General features: G+C 42.5%; 9 protein-coding genes and 1 pseudogene across 9 annotated transcripts; 4 read left to right on the forward strand and 6 right to left on the reverse strand.

The window, feature by feature from the left end:
- Nucleotides 1–292: 292 nt before the first annotated feature.
- Nucleotides 293–744, reverse strand: LOC131687279 (histone H4-like; annotated as a pseudogene).
- Nucleotides 745–1,628: 884 nt separating this feature from the next.
- On the forward strand, nucleotides 1,629–2,232 carry LOC131690730 (histone H3). Its single transcript, XM_058976688.1, has one exon. It carries the CDS (start codon nucleotides 1,629–1,631, stop codon nucleotides 2,037–2,039), a length of 411 nt encoding a protein of 136 aa, XP_058832671.1. The 3' UTR covers nucleotides 2,040–2,232.
- Nucleotides 2,233–8,716: 6,484 nt separating this feature from the next.
- On the reverse strand, nucleotides 8,717–9,109 carry LOC131687280 (histone H2A-like). The gene has a single exon (XM_058971355.1). The coding sequence runs from the start codon at nucleotides 9,101–9,103 to the stop codon at nucleotides 8,717–8,719; it is 387 nt and encodes a 128-aa protein (XP_058827338.1). The 5' UTR covers nucleotides 9,104–9,109.
- Nucleotides 9,110–9,378: 269 nt separating this feature from the next.
- On the forward strand, nucleotides 9,379–9,810 carry LOC131687281 (histone H2B-like). The gene is made up of 2 exons (XM_058971357.1): nucleotides 9,379–9,405; nucleotides 9,475–9,810. Exons 1-2 carry the CDS (start codon nucleotides 9,379–9,381, stop codon nucleotides 9,775–9,777), a joined length of 330 nt encoding a protein of 109 aa, XP_058827340.1. The 3' UTR covers nucleotides 9,778–9,810.
- A 705-nt stretch (nucleotides 9,811–10,515) lies between these two features.
- On the reverse strand, nucleotides 10,516–11,367 carry LOC131687282 (histone H1A, sperm-like). The gene is made up of 2 exons (XM_058971358.1): nucleotides 10,807–11,367; nucleotides 10,516–10,563 (listed from the first exon to the last, which is right to left on the reverse strand). Exons 1-2 carry the CDS (start codon nucleotides 11,365–11,367, stop codon nucleotides 10,516–10,518), a joined length of 609 nt encoding a protein of 202 aa, XP_058827341.1.
- A 2,041-nt stretch (nucleotides 11,368–13,408) lies between these two features.
- Nucleotides 13,409–13,723, reverse strand: LOC131690731 (histone H4-like). Its single transcript, XM_058976689.1, has one exon. The coding sequence runs from the start codon at nucleotides 13,718–13,720 to the stop codon at nucleotides 13,409–13,411; it is 312 nt and encodes a 103-aa protein (XP_058832672.1). The 5' UTR covers nucleotides 13,721–13,723.
- Nucleotides 13,724–20,640: 6,917 nt separating this feature from the next.
- LOC131689520 (histone H3) lies at nucleotides 20,641–21,051 on the forward strand. The gene has a single exon (XM_058974662.1). The coding sequence runs from the start codon at nucleotides 20,641–20,643 to the stop codon at nucleotides 21,049–21,051; it is 411 nt and encodes a 136-aa protein (XP_058830645.1).
- A 507-nt stretch (nucleotides 21,052–21,558) lies between these two features.
- On the reverse strand, nucleotides 21,559–21,951 carry LOC131687283 (histone H2A-like). The gene has a single exon (XM_058971359.1). The coding sequence runs from the start codon at nucleotides 21,943–21,945 to the stop codon at nucleotides 21,559–21,561; it is 387 nt and encodes a 128-aa protein (XP_058827342.1). The 5' UTR covers nucleotides 21,946–21,951.
- Nucleotides 21,952–22,316: 365 nt separating this feature from the next.
- On the forward strand, nucleotides 22,317–22,652 carry LOC131693761 (histone H2B, gonadal; the record flags this gene model as incomplete). The annotated part of the gene is made up of 1 exon (XM_058981884.1): nucleotides 22,317–22,652. A coding segment is annotated over one exon (303 nt), but the record flags the coding sequence as incomplete, so codon positions are not given.
- Nucleotides 22,653–23,357: 705 nt separating this feature from the next.
- On the reverse strand, nucleotides 23,358–24,209 carry LOC131687284 (histone H1A, sperm-like). Its single transcript, XM_058971360.1, has 2 exons — nucleotides 23,649–24,209; nucleotides 23,358–23,405 (listed from the first exon to the last, which is right to left on the reverse strand). The coding sequence occupies exons 1-2, from the start codon at nucleotides 24,207–24,209 to the stop codon at nucleotides 23,358–23,360; spliced, it is 609 nt and encodes a 202-aa protein (XP_058827343.1).
- Between the last annotated feature and the right edge of the window lie 683 nt (nucleotides 24,210–24,892).

Here is a 24,892-nt window from a genome sequence, read left to right on the forward strand (position 1 = left end):
TCTAGCATTAATGTTGATTCGCATTAAAAGTAGTTTTTGAACTTTTTAAACAAGTTTTACATAGCAAACAAGGTATCAATAGCAAGCGTTGAACGTTTTCCTTTCGATTTATGAAACAATATTAGTAATTCCTTTAGTAGGAGAAAAGTTATTAAGGTTCAAAGTGTACGTAACGCATCCGTTTTGAAAATTTTGAAATGACACCCAGTATAGTAAAGAAAGACGTAAGTCCTACGTCAAAAAGGGAAACCCAGCGACTGAGCGCGTTGTCGTAACACTGGTCTCTCGCATATCAATCAAAATCGCACACTAAACAGTACGCCCCTGCAACATGAATGAAAATATGAAGGATACATTTCAAACTAATTCTTTTTTCTAAACATTTGGTGGCCCTGAAAAGGGCCTTTTGTGTTGTCGTGAACGGTAGAGGGCTTAACCACCAAAACCGTACAATGTGCGTCCCTGGCGTTTAAGCGCATAGACGACATCCATCGCAGTGACGGTCTTCCGTTTGGCATGTTCAGTGTACGTCACAGCGTCCCGGATAACGTTTTCCAGAAAAATCTTCAGCACACCACGGGTTTCCTCGTATATCAAACCGGAGATTCGCTTCACTCCTCCACGTCGAGCCAGACGACGAATGGCGGGTTTGGTGATGCCCTGGATGTTGTCACGAAGCACCTTGCGGTGCCGCTTAGCGCCTCCCTTGCCGAGCCCTTTGCCTCCTTTGCCACGGCCAGTCATCTTCTTGGTTGTAGGTAATAACTTAGTAGGCTAGCACAGCACACCTGCAGCAGTAGCAGCAGCAGCGAGATTCCAATACCGAATGTTGCAATTCGGCCCATTGAGTAGCGCTTTTATACTGATGCACACACATTCTCAGTCGCCGCCGCGCTGGCATAGGTAGATTACCATGGCTATCTATATGCTTGCAGATGTGTTGGTTTGAAGGGGAAATAGCGCGAACACGAAGTTCACTGTTGCCACTGTTTTAGTATCTTGGGATTGCCGAAATCTGCTTTATCCGGACTAATGCTGACATGGTAGCATTTTCCCTGGAAAACGATTGCCCGGAAATTGATTCTCCTGAAAAAGAAAGAAAGAAAAAGTAAATCGAAAATAGCAGACTCTACTCTACAAACGGGTTTTTTTAAAAGATTTTTAAAGATTTTCTATACATCCGTCTACATGGTACGTTATTTTGGCTTCTATGGTACTTAAATATCGATATCTGATACTGATCTATGATGGAACAAATTGTTACTGTTGAACAAACCATTTCTGGTTTGATATTCTTCTACTGTTGGAATTTTATTGATTTCTAGGCGATTTTTTGCTCATACATACAGTTTTTCTTTTTGGGAATATTTTTTAGCAAATCTGATGAAAAGCTGAAAAATTCAAGCCTGGCAACACTGGCTCCGGAATGGAAATGGTGGGGGAAGTATAGTAGCCGAATCGAACCGTATACAGAACGAAAAGGCACATGGCACGGACACGAGCGAGACAGGCGATAGTAGTGTGTACTCGCGACTATAAAAAAAATCGGTCGGTCTGTTTTGGTCATCATTCGTCGTTTGAACAGCATCACAGTGGTAGCTACTACTGTAGAGCAGCATTTTCGCGACATGGCCCGTACGAAACAGACCGCCCGCAAGTCCACCGGAGGGAAAGCTCCCCGCAAGCAGTTGGCAACGAAGGCTGCCCGTAAAAGTGCCCCAGCTACGGGTGGCGTTAAGAAGCCCCATCGCTACCGACCAGGAACCGTCGCGCTACGAGAAATTCGTCGCTATCAGAAGTCGACAGAGCTACTAATCCGCAAGCTGCCCTTCCAGCGTCTGGTTCGTGAGATCGCGCAGGACTTCAAAACCGATCTGCGCTTCCAGAGCTCAGCCGTCATGGCCCTTCAAGAAGCCAGCGAGGCTTACCTGGTTGGTTTGTTCGAGGATACCAATCTGTGCGCTATCCATGCCAAGCGAGTGACCATCATGCCGAAAGACATCCAACTGGCTCGCCGGATCCGTGGGGAGCGGGCCTAAATTTGGTGTGTGCCCAGAACGAAAAAGATGGGTGGGTAATGTCTAGGACATAACCGGAGTGTCGTGACTACTCGTTTGACTTGTAATTCAAATCGAATGATACTCAATGAAATATGTGGGAATGTTTCAAGTTATTCTTTATAATAATTATGGTGGTTCTGAAAAGAACCTTTGTTGTTGGCGTCTGCGTTGATCGGGGATGCGCTGGATTCTAAGCTCGTTGAGACATTCATTCATGAAATGAACAAATTTCATATTTTCTTGCTTTGAACTATCAATGTTAAAATCTCTCGAAACAACCATCGGAATCTTTTCCGTACAGAAATGAACACGCTTAGCGAAAAACTAGGGGCGGGTAATGTCCGGGACATAACCGCGATGCTCATATTCTTAAAATTCTGCTTGTATCTCCTTCAAATGGCTAAATTTTGCGCATTAAGTTCGATTCACCGGGCTCAGCGAAATTTTCCTGGAGATCCCGTTCGTTAGTATATTCAGCAAAACAATTTTATTACCGAGTTCTCCGCGTTGAATACAGGTCAATAATTTCATATAATGATTTCAACATGCAGACAATGTACATGTATGACAGGTGGGAGTGTTCTGAAGTGGTTTTAGTGGAGGTAACAACATAAAATCATGTATTGGACATTTTACAATGATTCTCCTTAACCCTGCAAAACCACGTGGTTGGCAGCAGAGGGTTAAGTTGTTTGGAAGAGATGACAGTTAATATATGATAACTAAAAATATAAAATTGTTCTATAAATTGCAAAGTTATTGCCGCGTTGACCTGAAAATTTGTCATTTCATTCATAAAGGAACAATCATTGAAATTATGTCAATTTATGCTTTGCAAGATTTGAAATAACTTCGAAGTGTGGTCACGACACCCCTGTTATGTCATATACATTACCAACCCATCTTTTTCCATTTTGCCTTTGTCCTAATAAGGACGGTTTGTGGATAACTATGTTGATACAAGACGGGAATCTTTTAAAACAATTCAAACCTTGCAGACGATTGTTTTTACTGCGTACATCCATACGATCTTTCCCCTTTCGCAGCTCACGCCGAATGAGCACACTTTTCATCAAGCTGTTCCTATTTATTGACTTTACAATGCAGATGGAAGGACGTCCTTTTGTTCGATAAATGAAAATATTTTCATCATTCGTTTTGGTGTAGCTTTCGCTTAGTGGCAGAGTTGCCACATTCACTGATTTTCTTGGAAGGATTTGCAAAAACCTTCGGGTTTGTAGATTGGAAAAACATTTTCTTATGATTCACTGGTAAAAGTACAGAATTACCAAGCGCAAACTTAATACTAGTTAATAAAAGAAACTTTCTAATTAAATTCTTTTTCCATTTTGCCTTTGTCCTAATAAGGACGGTTTGTGGATAACTATGTTGATTCAAGACGGGAATCTTTTAAAACAATTCAAACCTTGCCGACGATTGTTTTTACTGCGTACATCCGTACGATCTTTCCCCTTTCGCAGCTCACACCGAATGAGCACGGTTTTCATCATGGTGTTCCTTTTTATTGACTTTACAATGCAGATGGAAGGACGTCCTTTTGTTCGATAAATGAAAATATTTTCATCATTCGTTTTGGTGTAGCTTTCGCTTAGTTGCCACATTCACTGATTTTCTTGGAAGGATTTGCAAAAACCTTCGGGTTTGTAGATTGGAAAAACATTTTCTTATGATTCACTGGTAAAAGTACAGAATTACCAAGCGCAAACTTAATACTAGTTAATAAAAGAAACTTTCTAATTAAATTCTTTTTCCATTTTGCATTCGTCCTAATAAGGACGGTTTGTGGATAACTATGTTGATACAAGACGGGAATCTTTTAAAACAATTCAAACCTTGCCGACGATTGTTTTTACTGCGTACATCCATACGATCTTTCCCCTTTCGCAGCTCACACCGAATGAGTACGCTTTGCAGTCTTCGATGTTTTGGTGGCATTTTTAGTGGCAGTTACTACCGCTTTTTCAGTGACTGCGTTTCTTAGCCTTTGGCTTTTTGGCCTTCTCACCGCCACCACCTCCACCAACGTTTTTCTGCTTCTCTCCGATGGTAGCTGATTTGATTGGTCGTCCGATGCAGCTTCTCACGACCACGCACGTCTGTTATGCACTGCGTCTTACACACGTCTGGTTTTGAGAAAAACTGCGACACCCCTATTTATAGGTTTTATCATTAATGTTGATTCTCATTTAAAGTAGTTTTTGAACTATTTAAACAAATTTTATATAGCAAACAACGTATCGGTAGCAAGCGTTGAACGTTTTCCTTCCGATTTATGAAACAAGATTGGCAATCCGTTTAGTAGAAGAAAAGTTATTAACGTTCAAAATGTACGTAACGCTTTCGCTAATATGCACTACTATCGCTTTCTCGCTCGTTCTCGTGGCGTGCATGAGCCTTTCCTTTCCGTCCGACTTCTAATGGCTTAACCAAAATTAATATCCCGGCTTTCCCCCACCAACTGCTCTCGTCAAGCAACCCAATACGAATAATCATAGGAACAAACATGTAGTGGACCTTTATATAAACTTTTCATTATTTTATTGTTCATTTGCTGCACCATTTTGACGGCTCTGTGCGGGATGGGCTGAAAATTTTCACTTTTCCGAGACGTTTTCGAAAGATTTTTCAAAACACTATTTTTCCGTTGATAATGAATATCCTACATATTCCAAAATTTAATACAACATTGGTACAAATATTTTCGACAAAATGCCGAAGAAATTGATTAAATCCATTCAGTACAACAAAAGATATAAGCGTTCAAAATCTTACATCATTTTTCTTCCGAAATTTTGAAAAGGGGCCCCTATATTGAAAGGTAAGTCGTTAGTCACGACAAAAAAAAACTAGGAGTGGGTAATGCCAGGGACGTAACCGCGGTGTTGACGTAGGACTAAACTTGGGCATATCATATGACATTCATGGATAATTTGAGCCAATGCACTTTTTGAATGAATGTTTACTGGAAATTTCATGTCGAATGAGATTGCCACATTCACTGATTTTCTAGGACTTGCAAAAACCTTCGGGTTTGTAGATTAATTTGATAAACATTTGCTTATATGAATCACTGGTAAATGTATACAAGAATTGACAGGCGCAAACTCAATTCAAGTTATTAAATGGAACTTTCTAATTCAATTCTTTCTCCTTTATGTTTTCATCCTAAAAAGAACGGTTTGTAGATAACTATGTTTGGTGATACCAGACGAGAATCCTTGCTAACGATTCTAACCTTGCCCGAATTCGCTTCTACTGCGTACATACACGAACATTCCCCTTTTGCAGCTCACATCGAATGAGCATTGTATGTCGGAATGCGATCTCTTTTATAAACTTCTTAGTGCAGATGGTAGTCCATCCCTTTGTGCGACAAATGAAAATATTTTCATCATTCGTTTTGGCGTGGCATTCGCTTAGTAGCAGGGTTGCCACATTCACTAATGTTCTAGAAAGATTTGCATTGTAGATTAATTCGATAAACATTGGTTTATATGTGTCATTGATAAAGTACAGCAGACTTGACAGGCGCAAACTCAATGCAAGTTATTAAATGGAACTTTCTAATTCAATTCTTTCTCCTTTATGTTTTCATCCTAAAAAGAACGGTTTGTAGATAACTATGTTTGGTGATACCAGACGAGAATCCTTGCTAACGATTCGAACCTTGCCCAAATTCGCTTCTACTGCGTACATACACGAACATTCCCCTTTCGCAGCTCACATCGAATGAGCATTGTATGTCGGAATGCGATCTCTTTTATAAACTTCTTAGTGCAGATGGTAGTCCATCCCTTTGTGCGACAAATGAAAATATTTTCATCATTCGTTTTGGCGTGGCATTCGCTTAGTAGCAGGGTTGCCACATTCACTAATGTTCTAGAAAGATTTGCATTGTAGATTAATTCGATAAACATTGGTTTATATGTGTCATTGATAAAGTACAGCAGACTTGACAGGCGCAAACTCAATGCAAGTTATTAAATGGAACTTTCTAATTCAATTCTTTCTCCATTATGTTTTCATCCTAAAAAGAACGGTTTGTAGATAACTATGTTTGGTGATACCAGACGAGAATCCTTGCTAACGATTCGAACCTTGCCCGAATTCGCTTCTGCTGCGTACATACACGAACATTCCCCTTTCGCAGCTCACATCGAATGAGCATTGTATGTCGGAATGCGATCTCTTTTATAAACTTCTTAGTGCAGATGGTAGTCCATCCCTTTGTGCGACAAATGAAAATATTTTCATCATTCTTTTTGGCGTGGCATTCGCTTAGTAGCAGGGTTTCCACATTCACTAATGTTCTAGAAAGATTTGCAAAAACCACCATTCAAAGCACGGCTAATTAATGCTTTTACAAAATCATTTCTATCAAAATTTACGGTAAAATCTACGGAATCTACTACACAATTGTTTTAATTATTTCCCAACACATCGCGCAAAAATCTGTTCCGTACAGCACAGCGCAAATAATTGACGTTGGAAAACAAATCGGCAACTTCAGCTGCCAAACACTTAGAAACGATCGAAGCATTTTTCCGTTAATATCACTTTTCTGACTCAAATTGTTGTAGGTATTTTATTGCTTCCGTCCAATTGGTCAGTTTATTGGTTTTATCGCACATTTTTCGGATATTATTATAGAAAATAACTAACCCGATAAGAGGGAAGTTATTTTCCAAAGCACGAAATGGAAATTTCAATTGTAATTCTTCTGAGAACGATTTTGTGGTCCTAATAAGGACCGTTTGTTGTGAATATCATTTCGCCGTTTCCCGCTCGGCATGATGATTATTCGCTTGGCATGGATAGCGCACAGATTGGTATTTTCCAACAAACTAACCAGGCAGGCCTCGCTGGCTTCTTAAAGGGCCATTACGGCTGAGCTCCGGAAGAGTAGGTTTTGAAATTCTGTGCAATCTCACGGACCAGGCACTGGAAGAGCAGCTTGCGAATTAGTAACTCTGTCCACTTCTGAGAGCAATGAATTTCACGCAGGGCGACGACTGTTCTTGGTTGGCAGCGATAAGGCAGTAGCTATGATTTGGTTGGTGGTCAAAATGCAGCTTCTCGTTGAGCAGCACACGTACGTGTGTTCTGCTCTGTGGCCAGCGTTGCCAACATTTTTTTCAAAAAAACTGGAACCTTTCTAGAAAAAAAACTGGAAAAAACTGGATACTCGAAAAAACCTACTATACTCTTGTTATGTTTAAGTCAACGATTCAATGAACGTAATTTTAAGTAAACACGTATGTTCCAAACCTTTTATTGAAAATTTGAGTCAGTTTTTGATATTGTTGTCCAAATTTTAAAAAATATTAAAACATCTGAATTTGAATGTAATTCTAATAGTTACGAATTTTACTGTTTTGAAGACTTTCAATCTACTTAAAATCCACAAAATCGTAAATTTAAGACCCTTTACTAAACTTGAGAATGCGCTTAATCCTTTCTTACGATAGTATAGCAACTAGCTGCGAATACAACAAATGTTCATGTAAATATTTGACACAATGTACTGCCACCTTTATGTTTGAGTAAAATTCATTTGAAATCGTATCAAAATGTACATTCTTGTTCCGTTTTACTCACAAGTAGTATAAAAAGAGTTCAGGTCACGGTGGATTTAAATCTTATTCTGCGGCACTCTGCATCATCCCATCGCTTGCTTGAAAATTCTGTGAATCGAGTTACAATTTGTGAGAAAGAAAACTAAACAAATGAATATTAAAAAAACTGGATAAAACTGGCTAAAATTTCAAAAAACTGGAAGATTTTTCCGATTGTCTGTTTGACTGGATGTTGTAAAAAAAACTGGAAGAATCCAGTTTAAACTGGAAGGTTGGCATCGCTGTCTGTGGCTTACACACGTCTGGCTTTAAGAAAAACTGTGACACCCATATTTATAGGTTTTAGCATTAATGTTGATTCGCATTAAAAGTAGTTTTTGAACTTTTTAAACAAGTTTTACATAGCAAACAAGGTATCAATAGCAAGCGTTGAACGTTTTCCTTTCGATTTATGAAACAAAATTAGTAATTCCTTTAGTAGGAGAAAAGTTATTAGAGTTCAAAGTGTACGTAACGCATCCGTTTTGAAAATTTTGAAATGACACCCAGTATAGTAAAGAAAGACGTAAGTCCTACGTCAAAAACAGCAACAAACGGTCCTTTTCAGGACCAACCAATCATATTTTACTAAGAATTATTAGCAGAAATTTTCCGTTTCCCTCCAAAAATGCTCAGGCACCTGCATGGCTGTGTGTGTGCGTGTGTTAGAAAGCACGCGGATGGGGGGATTTTTTGCCAGCACCACCTCGTACCGATCGACAGTAGTAGCGTGTGCAAAACAGAGGACCCATTGAGGGAAAACTTGCGCGGCCGATTTGTGATTTAGCACCAATTCGATGAGTGAGAACTTTTGAGAGATAAGAGTGCGGGGTTAAATGAAATCGTCAATGCCATGATAATTATTATTAAGTGTCTGACGAGCATTGCAAAGAAACTTGTGCAATGCTCACAGAAATGTACGTTGATGATTATCGGAGTGAAAATCAAATTAACTCTTTTTATCAGAAGAAAATAGTCGCCCTGAAAAGGGCGGTTTTTTCGGCTAGAAAGGAGCGGGATTTAGGTTGCTGCGGAGGCCCTCTTTTCAGTCTTCTTCGGCAGCAGAACGGCCTGTATGTTAGGCAACACGCCACCCTGGGCAATGGTCACGCCGGAGAGCAGTTTGTTTAGCTCTTCGTCATTTCGAATGGCCAGCTGCAGATGACGGGGGATGATTCTGGTCTTTTTGTTATCGCGGGCAGCGTTTCCTGCCAGCTCCAGTACTTCGGCGGCAAGATATTCCATTACAGCTGCCAAGTATACTGGTGCTCCGGCACCGACACGTTCAGCATAATTTCCCTTCCTCAGCAGACGGTGAATTCGGCCAACAGGGAACTGGAGACCGGCACGAACTGAGCGGGATTTTGGCTTTCCCTTCGCTTTTCCTCCTTTACCGCGTGCAGACATTGTCGTAGGTTTATGCGTGTGTAGTCACGTAGACAATACGAGTAACACTGATGCCACTCGCGCACACAGCACCCCTTGTTATGCATTCGCTTCATTGCACATCGTTCGCCAAAGGGGCGGAGTAGCGAACGAACGAAACGCGCTAAACACAAAAAAGGACGAACCTTCGTCTCGCTACACGATCGTATATAAGCGATATGTAGTGATTTTTGCTACCAATCAGTCAGCGCAGTTCGCATCGAGATCGTTAACAGCAGCACAACCACGTCGTTACTATGGCACCGAAAGCCAGCGGAAAGGCTGTGAAAAAATCCGGCGGCGGCGGTGGCAAGGCACAGAAGAACATCGCCACAAAAGCAGGAGGAGGAGAGAAGAAGAAGCGAAAGCAACGCCGCAAGGAAAGCTACGCTATCTACATCTACAAGGTGCTGAAGCAGGTCCATCCGGACACCGGTGTCTCGTCGAAGGCGATGAGCATCATGAATAGCTTCGTGAACGACATCTTCGAGCGTATTGCTAACGAAGCATCTCGTCTGGCCCATTACAACCGACGGTCGACGATCACCTCCCGCGAGGTACAGACCGCCGTTCGTTTGCTGTTACCGGGCGAGCTGGCCAAACATGCCGTATCGGAAGGTACCAAGGCCGTTACCAAGTATACCAGCTCGAAGTAAATCGTCGCCCGCCCCGCCGCCGGATGTCACACACCATCGTCATCGGCCCTTTTCAGGGCCACCAAAACACGTTCTGGTAAAGAGTTGAATTGAAATGTACACATAGTTTATATAAACATTAGTTGTTGTTGTTTGTTTGTTTCATTAGAGCTAAAAAGGTTGTCATTTTTTTCTCTGTCCATTTTTCAAATCAAATGTGTTTTGCTGTAGTTTGTGGAAGTAGTCTTTCCCCTTACCGCGCTAGTTGACTGTTTTTCGTTAAGACGGAAAACGGTCTTTTTGTCGTCTATTCTATTCAGTTTAAAACAGCCCATTATATGACCGACCCCCAGCGTGTGAGAAAATTCTGCCGCAAAAAGAACACACTTCTGGATCATACTTGTTAATACAATAAACTTCCCAGTCTTCAAACTTTTGATCTTCGTAGAAACCGTACCCAACACAATTTGTAATCTCAAAGTTGATCGATCAATACAATACGTTCGCCAATTTAGGCTAAAAAATCGGTAATTATCGTTCGTTCGTTTGTTTATTGTGCCAGCCAATTTTTCTCTGTTTTATTATAGCCAAAATAAGCGCGTTGTTTGCTAATCAGAGTAATATTATACTTGCTCTGTTTGTTTGCTAGGGCAACAGAAAACCACGGCCTACTATTAATTTACCTGTACGTACGTTTATCTGAGCAAGAAACCGCGCCTATTTACTATAGTGATTTGTTTAATCAAACTAACGACTGATTTATCTTGCCAATCGGCGGGCCAGTTGAATGCGGGTGTGCTGCTCAAGCTAGAAAACTCATGGGGGGAACGGAGCATTGACGGAAAATAAGCATCAATCAATTCTTTACAATTTTGTTAGTCCTGAAAAGGACTGTTGTTTTGGGAGGACGCGCACGTTGTCGGGAATTTACTTCTTGCCGGCGGTGACCTTCTTCGGGGCGGTGGCGGCCTTCTTTGGCTTAGGGGCCTTCGGCTTGTTCGCTGCAGCCTTCGATGGTTTGGTGGCTTTCTGTTTAGTGGCAGCCGTTACCGCCTTGGCAGGGGCAGCAGCTTTCGTTTTCTTCGCAGCCGATTTCTTAGCGGCCGGGATCGCCGCCTTTGGCTTGCTGGTCTTCTCACCACCACCACCAGCCGGCGGATTTTTCTTCTCTCCGGATTTAGTAGCCGATTTCTTCGGTTTTTTCGCTGCACCCGATGGTGGTTTCTTATCGCCGCCAGCCGGTTTCTTTGCTTCGACCGTCACCTTAAACGATCCGGAAGCACCGGTACCCTTGGTCTGGGTGATGTTTCCCTTCTCGACACCCGTTTTCAAAGCCTTCCGGATAAACGGAGCCAGCCTGGCGACGTCACACATGTAGTTGGCGGCGATGTACTTTTTGATCGCCTGCAGTGATGATCCGCTCCGTTCCTTCAGGGTCCGGATGGCAGCCAGAACCATCTCACTCACTGGTGGATGGGTTGAAGATTTTTTCGGTTTCTTGGCGTCACTCTTGCTAGCCTTGGCCGCCTGCTTCGGTGGTGCTTTGGCAGCTGGCGGAGAGGCGACGACGGCAGGGGCCGTAGCAGCAACGTCGATAGCAGTTTCAGCCATTGCGCGTTCGTTTCGTTTGGTTTTCTTCCACACACAGTTGTAGACGACGAATTGATGGATGGACGATGCACGATGATGCAAGTCTGCGAATATGGTAACCGAGGGCCCGGTGTCTGTTGTTTAGGATCGTATTCATCGGCTCTGTTTGGGAAAGCGTAGATGACGGTTGAAAGTTACTATTCGATCGGTGCCGGTAAAATTTTACGGACTGTTGTTTTAAATCAACTCGAATCGAATTACTGCTTGTGAAAAGTACACTGGAAGTTTGCTTTCAATTTACTGCACTGTCCGCACCGTCCAAACTAACACCCGCTGAACATTCTATTTTAAGCGTATGGGCGCATATTATCAAATCATGTATCCGACTATGGCGGCACGTGCAAACTGAATTGTGGTAAATAGGTTAATTTGAACCTTCTAGCAATTGGAAAACCTTTTCGGTGCTATCCAATCGAAAGAAAACTTCTCTCTATATAAAATTATTTCATTTTTGTATATATTTGCTCGAGCGGAAGTGCTCGTAATTTGGCGACCTGCGGAAAACGTTTCGGTCGGCTGGTCCTTTGCTGAAAACTTTCGTTATTAAAATTACTAAAAAGAAAAAGCTAACGGGTGGCAACACAAATTTCGGATTTTTTTTTTTTCGCAACCTGTCAAAAAAAAAAAAGACAAACGATTTGATTGAAATCGAAATTAGAAGATACGTTCTCCATTGTTGACCAAAAATTAGTGAACATTTCAAACCGATCCGTAATTGGATGCTGTTCGACGAAGTTTCCGTTTGATGTCGGAACAGGCGCGTAGTACGGCGTCTACGTCAACTTTGCTAATGCATTTCGTGATCTTCTACCAATCAACTGTTTGCAATTCGTGGCTCTCATAACAAAAAAAAACTCCCGCAGAAATCGGCGATAGGGCGACACTGAAGCAAATTGTGAAGCGGGCTGTGATTTTTAGGGTACAAATGGGATCGAATGGGCATTCGGGAGCGATTGTGTTTTTTTGGCCAGGCAAACAGCTTTCTTCGTGCAAAACAAAATATTTACGCAAAATAATTTTTATCAACCGGCAAGCGGCAATGAGATTGCCGCGTCGAAAGGTGTTGTAAACAGTCGATGACGCAACATTTTCGCTTTTAAAATATTGTACCGTACACTTTTCGCCGGGGGATCCTGTGTTGCTCGTAGAACCGTACAACGCGCTTGCGAAATGCTTTCTTGTTTCGACGGCAGAGAGAGAGAGAGAGAGAGAGAGAAATACCTTGAAAAAAAATCCAACATTTTAGTTGCGGATTTTGATTTTAGTGCACTAATCATCAGTGTTATTTCGCATTGCTTAGGCTAACTCAAAATTCTATTATTTAGAATATACTGATCAACTCGCTACATCGTTCTGTAGCAGACTTCTCGCATACATAGTCGTCGACATGGCTGTGAGCTAATAAACCGCACGCGTCGACCATCACATCGAAGGTGCTTCAGCGCACGCATCGATGGGAACGATTGTCCCCCGACGCAGATCACAAACTGGTCTTTTTTACGATTGCTCAATCTCTCTCCCTGTGTGTGTGTGTGTGTGTGTGTGTGTGTGTGTGTGTGTGTGTTGTAATTGCTTCCTGTTTGATACAGTACTAACTCACCAGCCATCAACTTTACCTAACTTTCAGACCAGTTAAAGGTACGCAAATTCATAGGTAGACACAGATAGGTGAAAGCGTGGTAAGCTGAAACGAGCGCGCGCGAACAAAAGAGTCGGTCGGCGGTTCGTTGCTATCGAGAAACGAGCAGTTTTGTCCCATGATACGCAAGCTCAGGAGAAAGAAAAAGGAAATGCGTATATGAAAAAAAAAAAAGGGAAACCCAGCGACTGAGCGCGTTGTCGTAACACTGGTCTCTCGCATATCAATCAAAATCGCACACTAAACAGTACGCCCCTGCAACATGAATGAAAATATGAAGGATACATTTCAAACTAATTCTTTTTTCTAAACATTTGGTGGCCCTGAAAAGGGCCTTTTGTGTTGTCGTGAACGGTAGAGGGCTTAACCACCAAAACCGTACAATGTGCGTCCCTGGCGTTTAAGCGCATAGACGACATCCATCGCAGTGACGGTCTTCCGTTTGGCATGTTCAGTGTACGTCACAGCGTCCCGGATAACGTTTTCCAGAAAAATCTTCAGCACACCACGGGTTTCCTCGTATATCAAACCGGAGATTCGCTTCACTCCTCCACGTCGAGCCAGACGACGAATGGCGGGTTTGGTGATGCCCTGGATGTTGTCACGAAGCACCTTGCGGTGCCGCTTAGCGCCTCCCTTGCCGAGCCCTTTGCCTCCTTTGCCACGGCCAGTCATCTTCTTGGTTGTAGGTAATAACTTAGTAGGCTAGCACAGCACACCTGCAGCAGTAGCAGCAGCAGCGAGATTCCAATACCGAATGTTGCAATTCGGCATTTTTTTTTTGTCGTGACTAACGACTTACCTTTCAATATAGGGGCCCCTTTTCAAAATTTCGGAAGAAAAATGATGTAAGATTTTGAACGCTTATATCTTTTGTTGTACTGAATGGATTTAATCAATTTCTTCGGCATTTTGTCGAAAATATTTGTACCAATGTTGTATTAAATTTTGGAATATGTAGGATATTCATTATCAACGGAAAAATAGTGTTTTGAAAAATCTTTCGAAAACGTCTCGGAAAAGTGAAAATTTTCAGCCCATCCCGCACAGAGCCGTCAAAATGGTGCAGCAAATGAACAATAAAATAATGAAAAGTTTATATAAAGGTCCACTACATGTTTGTTCCTATGATTATTCGTATTGGGTTGCTTGACGAGAGCAGTTGGTGGGGGAAAGCCGGGATATTAATTTTGGTTAAGCCATTAGAAGTCGGACGGAAAGGAAAGGCTCATGCACGCCACGAGAACGAGCGAGAAAGCGATAGTAGTGCATATTAGCGAAAGCGTTACGTACATTTTGAACGTTAATAACTTTTCTTCTACTAAACGGATTGCCAATCTTGTTTCATAAATCGGAAGGAAAACGTTCAACGCTTGCTACCGATACGTTGTTTGCTATATAAAATTTGTTTAAATAGTTCAAAAACTACTTTAAATGAGAATCAACATTAATGATAAAACCTATAAATAGGGGTGTCGCAGTTTTTCTCAAAACCAGACGTGTGTAAGACGCAGTGCATAACAGACGTGCGTGGTCGTGAGAAGCTGCATCGGACGACCAATCAAATCAGCTACCATCGGAGAGAAGCAGAAAAACGTTGGTGGAGGTGGTGGCGGTGAGAAGGCCAAAAAGCCAAAGGCTAAGAAACGCAGTCACTGAAAAAGCGGTAGTAACTGCCACTAAAAATGCCACCAAAACATCGAAGACTGCAAAGCGTACTCATTCGGTGTGAGCTGCGAAAGGGGAAAGATCGTATGGATGTACGCAGTAAAAACAATCGTCGGCAAGGTTTGAATTGTTTTAAAAGATTCCCGTCTTGTATCAACATAGTTATCCACAAACCGTCCTTATTAGGACGAATGCAAAATGGAAAAAGAATTTAATTAGAAAGTTTCTTTTATTAACTAGTATTAAGTTTGCGCTTGGTAATTCTGTACTTTTACCAGTGAATCATAAGAAAATGTTTTTCCAATCTACAAACCCGAAGGTTTTTGCAAATCCTTCCAAGAAAATCAGTGAATGTGGCAACTAAGCGAAAGCTACACCAAAACGAATGATGAAAATATTTTCATTTATCGAACAAAAGGACGTCCTTCCATCTGCATTGTAAAGTCAATAAAAAGGAACACCATGATGAAAACCGTGCTCATTCGGTGTGAGCTGCGAAAGGGGAAAGATCGTACGGATGTACGCAGTAAAAACAATCGTCGGCAAGGTTTGAATTGTTTTAAAAGATTCCCGTCTTGAATCAACATAGTTATCCACAAACCGTCCTTATTAGGACAAAGGCAAAATGGAAAAAGAATTTAATTAGAAAGTTTCTTTTATTAACTAGTATTAAGTTTGCGCTTGGTAATTCTGTACTTTTACCAGTGAATCATAAGAAAATGTTTTTCCAATCTACAAACCCGAAGGTTTTTGCAAATCCTTCCAAGAAAATCAGTGAATGTGGCAACTCTGCCACTAAGCGAAAGCTACACCAAAACGAATGATGAAAATATTTTCATTTATCGAACAAAAGGACGTCCTTCCATCTGCATTGTAAAGTCAATAAATAGGAACAGCTTGATGAAAAGTGTGCTCATTCGGCGTGAGCTGCGAAAGGGGAAAGATCGTATGGATGTACGCAGTAAAAACAATCGTCTGCAAGGTTTGAATTGTTTTAAAAGATTCCCGTCTTGTATCAACATAGTTATCCACAAACCGTCCTTATTAGGACAAAGGCAAAATGGAAAAAGATGGGTTGGTAATGTATATGACATAACAGGGGTGTCGTGACCACACTTCGAAGTTATTTCAAATCTTGCAAAGCATAAATTGACATAATTTCAATGATTGTTCCTTTATGAATGAAATGACAAATTTTCAGGTCAACGCGGCAATAACTTTGCAATTTATAGAACAATTTTATATTTTTAGTTATCATATATTAACTGTCATCTCTTCCAAACAACTTAACCCTCTGCTGCCAACCACGTGGTTTTGCAGGGTTAAGGAGAATCATTGTAAAATGTCCAATACATGATTTTATGTTGTTACCTCCACTAAAACCACTTCAGAACACTCCCACCTGTCATACATGTACATTGTCTGCATGTTGAAATCATTATATGAAATTATTGACCTGTATTCAACGCGGAGAACTCGGTAATAAAATTGTTTTGCTGAATATACTAACGAACGGGATCTCCAGGAAAATTTCGCTGAGCCCGGTGAATCGAACTTAATGCGCAAAATTTAGCCATTTGAAGGAGATACAAGCAGAATTTTAAGAATATGAGCATCGCGGTTATGTCCCGGACATTACCCGCCCCTAGTTTTTCGCTAAGCGTGTTCATTTCTGTACGGAAAAGATTCCGATGGTTGTTTCGAGAGATTTTAACATTGATAGTTCAAAGCAAGAAAATATGAAATTTGTTCATTTCATGAATGAATGTCTCAACGAGCTTAGAATCCAGCGCATCCCCGATCAACGCAGACGCCAACAACAAAGGTTCTTTTCAGAACCACCATAATTATTATAAAGAATAACTTGAAACATTCCCACATATTTCATTGAGTATCATTCGATTTGAATTACAAGTCAAACGAGTAGTCACGACACTCCGGTTATGTCCTAGACATTACCCACCCATCTTTTTTTTTTTTACATTAAAGTTTATTTTATTTTCGGTTTTTATAACAATTTCTGTTCGTTCATACATTTTAATTGATCTGCTATGCTTACATCTTTGGTTGTATGTACTTTTGTTGTTTTATAATTTTTGATTGGATGCCAGTTTACATTTTCAATGTCTTCGCATTGTCGGTATATTTCTTAGCCTAATTTCCTAAACCTATAGTGGAAACAATCCACGAATTGATTCATGCTCTGAATTTATGCATTTTTCCGCAAACTTTTGTTTGATGTTTTGTATTTTTTCTTCTATTGTGTTAATTTCTGCTATTTCGTGTATGGTTCTGATGCTAGTATACCTGGACAGGTTGTATATCATTCGCAAAAAGGTATTTTGAATGATTTGTAGCTTCTTTATGTGCGTCGCAGCACAGCTGTCCCATATGGGAGAACCATATAGGATTACTGGGAGAACAATTTGGTTGTAGACTGCTGACTTGTTGATAATTGATAGTCTGGAGTTTCTGTTTATCAAAGGGTATAATTTTTTGAGAAGTATTTGGCATTTGGTTCTGGTTTTTTCTATGTGTGTTCTAAAGAGAAGTTTGCTATCCAGCGTAAGGCCTAGGCTTACTACTTCGTTAGTCCATTCAACTGAGTTGCCTTCTACTGAGATTTTACAACCATTGGGAGGTTTTAGCCTCGTTGAGTTATTGTATGGGAACAAAATAGCCTGCGTTTTACTGTTATTAATTTTGATTTTCCATTTTTCCATGTAGTTTATGATTGTGTTAAGATAATTTTGAAGTTTCCTAGTCGTGCCTTTAGTGTTTCTACCTTTTGCCATTATGGACGTATCGTCTGCGTATAGTGATAGGTGGCATTCCTCGGGGGGTTGTGGAATATCTGAAGTGTAGATATTGTACAGTGTGGGACCTAGCAGGCTTCCTTGGGGGACACCTGCTGGTATTGAGAAAATTTCTGAGAAAGTGCTGTTTGCTGCTACCTTGAAGCTTCTTTCGGTTAGATAATTTTTTATAATTTTTATCAAGTAGATCGGAAAATTATATCTGTACAACTTATAGAGAAGACCCTCATGCCAGACATTATCGAAGGCCTTTTCTATGTCTAGCTGCACCATTATCGTGGACTTGGATACGGTCTTATTTCGTCGGATGAATTTAGTGACCCTGGAAAGCTGGTGTGAACTAGAATGCTTTTTCTTAAAACCAAACTGTTCTTCTGGAATGATTCTATTGTTGTTGACATGTTCTAGAAGGCGATCAAGGATGAGCCGCTCGTAGAGTTTGCTCAATGAGGACAGTAAGCTAATTGGCCTATAGCTGGAGGGCAACGTTGGGTCTTTTCCCGGCTTCCGAATAGGGACAATTTTTGCACATTTCCAGTTGGTCGGGAAATATTGGATGTCCATACATTTGTTGAGAATATTGGTCAGGTGAGTCAGGCTTCGATTGCTTAGATTTTTTAAAACAATGTTGAATATGGAATCCAGTCCCGGGGCCTTCATATTTTTGGAGTTTTTGAGAGCTAATCTAACTTCGTCTAGGGAAATCTTTTTGTTGTTTGGTACATAACAGGGCGTGTTATTGAGTATCACCATTGTTTCGCGCACTTGTGGTTCCATGGGACTGTTCATAGTATTGCCTAAGTTGTGCGACGCTACAAAGTGTTGTGCAATAGCATTTGATTTTTCTTCAGGGGAGATCAGAAGAGATTCATTCACTTTCAACGGGGGGATTTGTTGAGGTTTAGATTTTAGCACTTTCGAAAGTTTCCAGAAGGGATTGGAACGGGAGTCTAGTTTGTACAGATCGTTTTGAAATTTTTCGTTTTTCAGGCGTTCAATTTTGTCACGAATTATTTCTGTTAGCCTAGCTGCTAGATGTTTCTCGTTTAAATTACCGGATCTTTGGAATTTTCTTCTGATAGTGTTTCTTTTTGTAATCAGCGTTTTTGTCACTGGGTCAATTTGGAAGGGATTACTCACGTTAGTAGTTGTTCGCGGGATGCACTCGTTCTCGGCTGCTTCGATGGCACTTTGGAGTGTCGCTAATTCACGGTCGATGTCCTCGCGCGTTGCCAGGGAGACTTCTGTGTTGATTCGATGGTCGACTCTTCGTTGGAATTCGACCCAGTTGACGTGGTGGTAATCCTTCCTATGATTTCTTGGCCGACGTAACGGAGTGGATCTAATCTGGAGCTCAACGGGATAGTGGTCCGAACTCAGCTCACCAATTGTGACTGGGTCATTGATGTGGGAGTCAGCATTTGTCAGGAATAGGTCGATGGTTGATGGAATTCCGGATGGCGATATATATGTTGGGTCCAAAGGAACGTTGATTGTATAGTACCCCAACTGGGAGTCGTTGAACAGCAGCTCTCCATTTTTATTCCGGCGGTGGTTTCTCCAGGCTTCATGACGAGCATTTAAGTCACCGGCGACGATGAACTTTTTGTTTGTTCTGGTTAACTTTACCAAATCATTCTTAAATTTTCTGCTTGTTCCGTTGCTGTCAACGCATTGCTTTGGACAGTAGGCCCCAATGATTAGCAATTCTCCTGCATTAGTTGTTACTATTACCCCTAGTGCTTCGATTGTGGTGGTTTGATAATGTGGTTGAATGTTGTATTTAATGTTGTTTCTTACCGCTATCATCACTCCGCCCCCGCTTGTGTGTGTGCGATCTAGTCTGACGACGATGAACCCGGGTAAGTGAAAGTTGGTACCGGGTTTCAGGTGTGTTTCGGTTGCTACGAGGATGTCAATGTTGTGACGAGTCAGCAGATCCTGTAGCTCAAGACTTTTCCGCATTATGGAGCGGGCATTCCAAAGTAACAATTTGAGATTGTTAGTATCCATAGGTTAGAACTAGGTTGCCAATCAAACGAACTTGTTCCAGGCGGGTGGAACACTGTTGAAGTTGCAATTCGGCCCATTGAGTAGCGCTTTTATACTGATGCACACACATTCTCAGTCGCCGCCGCGCTGGCATAGGTAGATTACCATGGCTATCTATATGCTTGCAGATGTGTTGGTTTGAAGGGGAAATAGCGCGAACACGAAGTTCACTGTTGCCACTGTTTTAGTATCTTGGGATTGCCGAAATCTGCTTTAAGCGCGATTCAGACGATACATCAGCTTCCGTCAACGTCAACGGAACGTCACCGTTCCGTCAGGATAAGTTAAATACTTTCCTCTTGCGTCCGTTCACACATGCCGTACGTCAAAACGTTCCGTGCCGTTGATGCTGTGTGTGAATGCCTCCATTTAACTGCATGTAACTTATCCTGACGGAACGGTGACGTTCCGTTGACGTTGACGGAAGCTGATGTATCGTCTGAATCGTCCTTTATCCGGACTAATGCTGACATGGTAGCATTTTCCCTGGAAAACGATTGCCCGGAAATTGATTCTCCTGAAAAAGAAAGAAAGAAAAAGTAAATCGAAAATAGCAGACTCTACTCTACAAACGGGTTTTTTTAAAAGATTTTTAAAGATTTTCTATACATCCGTCTACATGGTACGTTATTTTGGCTTCTATGGTACTTAAATATCGATATCTGATACTGATCTATGATGGAACAAATTGTTACTGTTGAACAAACCATTTCTGGTTTGATATTCTTCTACTGTTGGAATTTTATTGATTTCTAGGCGATTTTTTGCTCATACATACAGTTTTTCTTTTTGGGAATATTTTTTAGCAAATCTGATGAAAAGCTGAAAAATTCAAGCCTGGCAACACTGGCTCCGGAATGGAAATGGTGGGGGAAGTATAGTAGCCGAATCGAACCGTATACAGAACGAAAAGGCACATGGCACGGACACGAGCGAGACAGGCGATAGTAGTGTGTACTCGCGACTATAAAAAAAATCGGTCGGTCTGTTTTGGTCATCATTCGTCGTTTGAACAGCATCACAGTGGTAGCTACTACTGTAGAGCAGCATTTTCGCGACATGGCCCGTACGAAACAGACCGCCCGCAAGTCCACCGGAGGGAAAGCTCCCCGCAAGCAGTTGGCAACGAAGGCTGCCCGTAAAAGTGCCCCAGCTACGGGTGGCGTTAAGAAGCCCCATCGCTACCGACCAGGAACCGTCGCGCTACGAGAAATTCGTCGCTATCAGAAGTCGACAGAGCTACTAATCCGCAAGCTGCCCTTCCAGCGTCTGGTTCGTGAGATCGCGCAGGACTTCAAAACCGATCTGCGCTTCCAGAGCTCAGCCGTCATGGCCCTTCAAGAAGCCAGCGAGGCTTACCTGGTTGGTTTGTTCGAGGATACCAATCTGTGCGCTATCCATGCCAAGCGAGTGACCATCATGCCGAAAGACATCCAACTGGCTCGCCGGATCCGTGGGGAGCGGGCCTAAATTTGGTGTGTGCCCAGAACGAAAAAAAAAAACAGCAACAAACGGTCCTTTTCAGGACCAACCAATCATATTTTACTAAGAATTATTAGCAGAAATTTTCCGTTTCCCTCCAAAAATGCTCAGGCACCTGCATGGCTGTGTGTGTGCGTGTGTTAGAAAGCACGCGGATGGGGGGATTTTTTGCCAGCACCACCTCGTACCGATCGACAGTAGTAGCGTGTGCAAAACAGAGGACCCATTGAGGGAAAACTTGCGCGGCCGATTTGTGATTTAGCACCAATTCGATGAGTGAGAACTTTTGAGAGATAAGAGTGCGGGGTTAAATGAAATCGTCAATGCCATGATAATTATTATTAAGTGTCTGACGAGCATTGCAAAGAAACTTGTGCAATGCTCACAGAAATGTACGTTGATGATTATCGGAGTGAAAATCAAATTAACTCTTTTTATCAGAAGAAAATAGTCGCCCTGAAAAGGGCGGTTTTTTCGGCTAGAAAGGAGCGGGATTTAGGTTGCTGCGGAGGCCCTCTTTTCAGTCTTCTTCGGCAGCAGAACGGCCTGTATGTTAGGCAACACGCCACCCTGGGCAATGGTCACGCCGGAGAGCAGTTTGTTTAGCTCTTCGTCATTTCGAATGGCCAGCTGCAGATGACGGGGGATGATTCTGGTCTTTTTGTTATCGCGGGCAGCGTTTCCTGCCAGCTCCAGTACTTCGGCGGCAAGATATTCCATTACAGCTGCCAAGTATACTGGTGCTCCGGCACCGACACGTTCAGCATAATTTCCCTTCCTCAGCAGACGGTGAATTCGGCCAACAGGGAACTGGAGACCGGCACGAACTGAGCGGGATTTTGGCTTTCCCTTCGCTTTTCCTCCTTTACCGCGTGCAGACATTGTCGTAGGTTTATGCGTGTGTAGTCACGTAGACAATACGAGTAACACTGATGCCACTCGCGCACACAGCACCCCTTGTTATGCATTCGCTTCATTGCACATCGTTCGCCAAAGGGGCGGAGTAGCGAACGAACGAAACGCGCTAAACACAAAAAAGGACGAACCTTCGTCTCGCTACACGATCGTATATAAGCGATATGTAGTGATTTTTGCTACCAATCAGTCAGCGCAGTTCGCATCGAGAGCGTTAACAGCAGCACAACCACGTCGTTACTATGGCACCGAAAGCCAGCGGAAAGGCTGTGAAAAAATCCGGCGGCGGCGGTGGCAAGGCACAGAAGAACATCGCCACAAAAGCAGGAGGAGGAGAGAAGAAGAAGCGAAAGCAACGCCGCAAGGAAAGCTACGCTATCTACATCTACAAGGTGCTGAAGCAGGTCCATCCGGACACCGGTGTCTCGTCGAAGGCGATGAGCATCATGAATAGCTTCGTGAACGACATCTTCGAGCGTATTGCTAACGAAGCATCTCGTCTGGCCCATTACAACCGACGGTCGACGATCACCTCCCGCGAGGTACAGACCGCCGTTCGTTTGCTGTTACCGGGCGAGCTGGCCAAACATGCCGTATCGGAAGGTACCAAGGCCGTTACCAAGTATACCAGCTCGAAGTAAATCGTCGCCCGCCCCGCCGCCGGATGTCACACACCATCGTCATCGGCCCTTTTCAGGGCCACCAAAACACGTTCTGGTAAAGAGTTGAATTGAAATGTACACATAGTTTATATAAACATTAGTTGTTGTTGTTTGTTTGTTTCATTAGAGCTAAAAAGGTTGTCATTTTTTTCTCTGTCCATTTTTCAAATCAAATGTGTTTTGCTGTAGTTTGTGGAAGTAGTCTTTCCCCTTACCGCGCTAGTTGACTGTTTTTCGTTAAGACGGAAAACGGTCTTTTTGTCGTCTATTCTATTCAGTTTAAAACAGCCCATTATATGACCGACCCCCAGCGTGTGAGAAAATTCTGCCGCAAAAAGAACACACTTCTGGATCATACTTGTTAATACAATAAACTTCCCAGTCTTCAAACTTTTGATCTTCGTAGAAACCGTACCCAACACAATTTGTAATCTCAAAGTTGATCGATCAATACAATACGTTCGCCAATTTAGGCTAAAAAATCGGTAATTATCGTTCGTTCGTTTGTTTATTGTGCCAGCCAATTTTTCTCTGTTTTATTATAGCCAAAATAAGCGCGTTGTTTGCTAATCAGAGTAATATTATACTTGCTCTGTTTGTTTGCTAGGGCAACAGAAAACCACGGCCTACTATTAATTTACCTGTACGTACGTTTATCTGAGCAAGAAACCGCGCCTATTTACTATAGTGATTTGTTTAATCAAACTAACGACTGATTTATCTTGCCAATCGGCGGGCCAGTTGAATGCGGGTGTGCTGCTCAAGCTAGAAAACTCATGGGGGGAACGGAGCATTGACGGAAAATAAGCATCAATCAATTCTTTACAATTTTGTTAGTCCTGAAAAGGACTGTTGTTTTGGGAGGACGCGCACGTTGTCGGGAATTTACTTCTTGCCGGCGGTGACCTTCTTCGGGGCGGTGGCGGCCTTCTTTGGCTTAGGGGCCTTCGGCTTGTTCGCTGCAGCCTTCGATGGTTTGGTGGCTTTCTGTTTAGTGGCAGCCGTTACCGCCTTGGCAGGGGCAGCAGCTTTCGTTTTCTTCGCAGCCGATTTCTTAGCGGCCGGGATCGCCGCCTTTGGCTTGCTGGTCTTCTCACCACCACCACCAGCCGGCGGATTTTTCTTCTCTCCGGATTTAGTAGCCGATTTCTTCGGTTTTTTCGCTGCACCCGATGGTGGTTTCTTATCGCCGCCAGCCGGTTTCTTTGCTTCGACCGTCACCTTAAACGATCCGGAAGCACCGGTACCCTTGGTCTGGGTGATGTTTCCCTTCTCGACACCCGTTTTCAAAGCCTTCCGGATAAACGGAGCCAGCCTGGCGACGTCACACATGTAGTTGGCGGCGATGTACTTTTTGATCGCCTGCAGTGATGATCCGCTCCGTTCCTTCAGGGTCCGGATGGCAGCCAGAACCATCTCACTCACTGGTGGATGGGTTGAAGATTTTTTCGGTTTCTTGGCGTCACTCTTGCTAGCCTTGGCCGCCTGCTTCGGTGGTGCTTTGGCAGCTGGCGGAGAGGCGACGACGGCAGGGGCCGTAGCAGCAACGTCGATAGCAGTTTCAGCCATTGCGCGTTCGTTTCGTTTGGTTTTCTTCCACACACAGTTGTAGACGACGAATTGATGGATGGACGATGCACGATGATGCAAGTCTGCGAATATGGTAACCGAGGGCCCGGTGTCTGTTGTTTAGGATCGTATTCATCGGCTCTGTTTGGGAAAGCGTAGATGACGGTTGAAAGTTACTATTCGATCGGTGCCGGTAAAATTTTACGGACTGTTGTTTTAAATCAACTCGAATCGAATTACTGCTTGTGAAAAGTACACTGGAAGTTTGCTTTCAATTTACTGCACTGTCCGCACCGTCCAAACTAACACCCGCTGAACATTCTATTTTAAGCGTATGGGCGCATATTATCAAATCATGTATCCGACTATGGCGGCACGTGCAAACTGAATTGTGGTAAATAGGTTAATTTGAACCTTCTAGCAATTGGAAAACCTTTTCGGTGCTATCCAATCGAAAGAAAACTTCTCTCTATATAAAATTATTTCATTTTTGTATATATTTGCTCGAGCGGAAGTGCTCGTAATTTGGCGACCTGCGGAAAACGTTTCGGTCGGCTGGTCCTTTGCTGAAAACTTTCGTTATTAAAATTACTAAAAAGAAAAAGCTAACGGGTGGCAACACAAATTTCGGATTTTTTTTTTTCGCAACCTGTCAAAAAAAAAAAGACAAACGATTTGATTGA

Source organism: Topomyia yanbarensis, chromosome 3, assembly GCF_030247195.1.
Source record: "Topomyia yanbarensis strain Yona2022 chromosome 3, ASM3024719v1, whole genome shotgun sequence".
In the NCBI taxonomy this organism is placed as follows: Eukaryota; Metazoa; Arthropoda; class Insecta; order Diptera; family Culicidae; genus Topomyia; species Topomyia yanbarensis.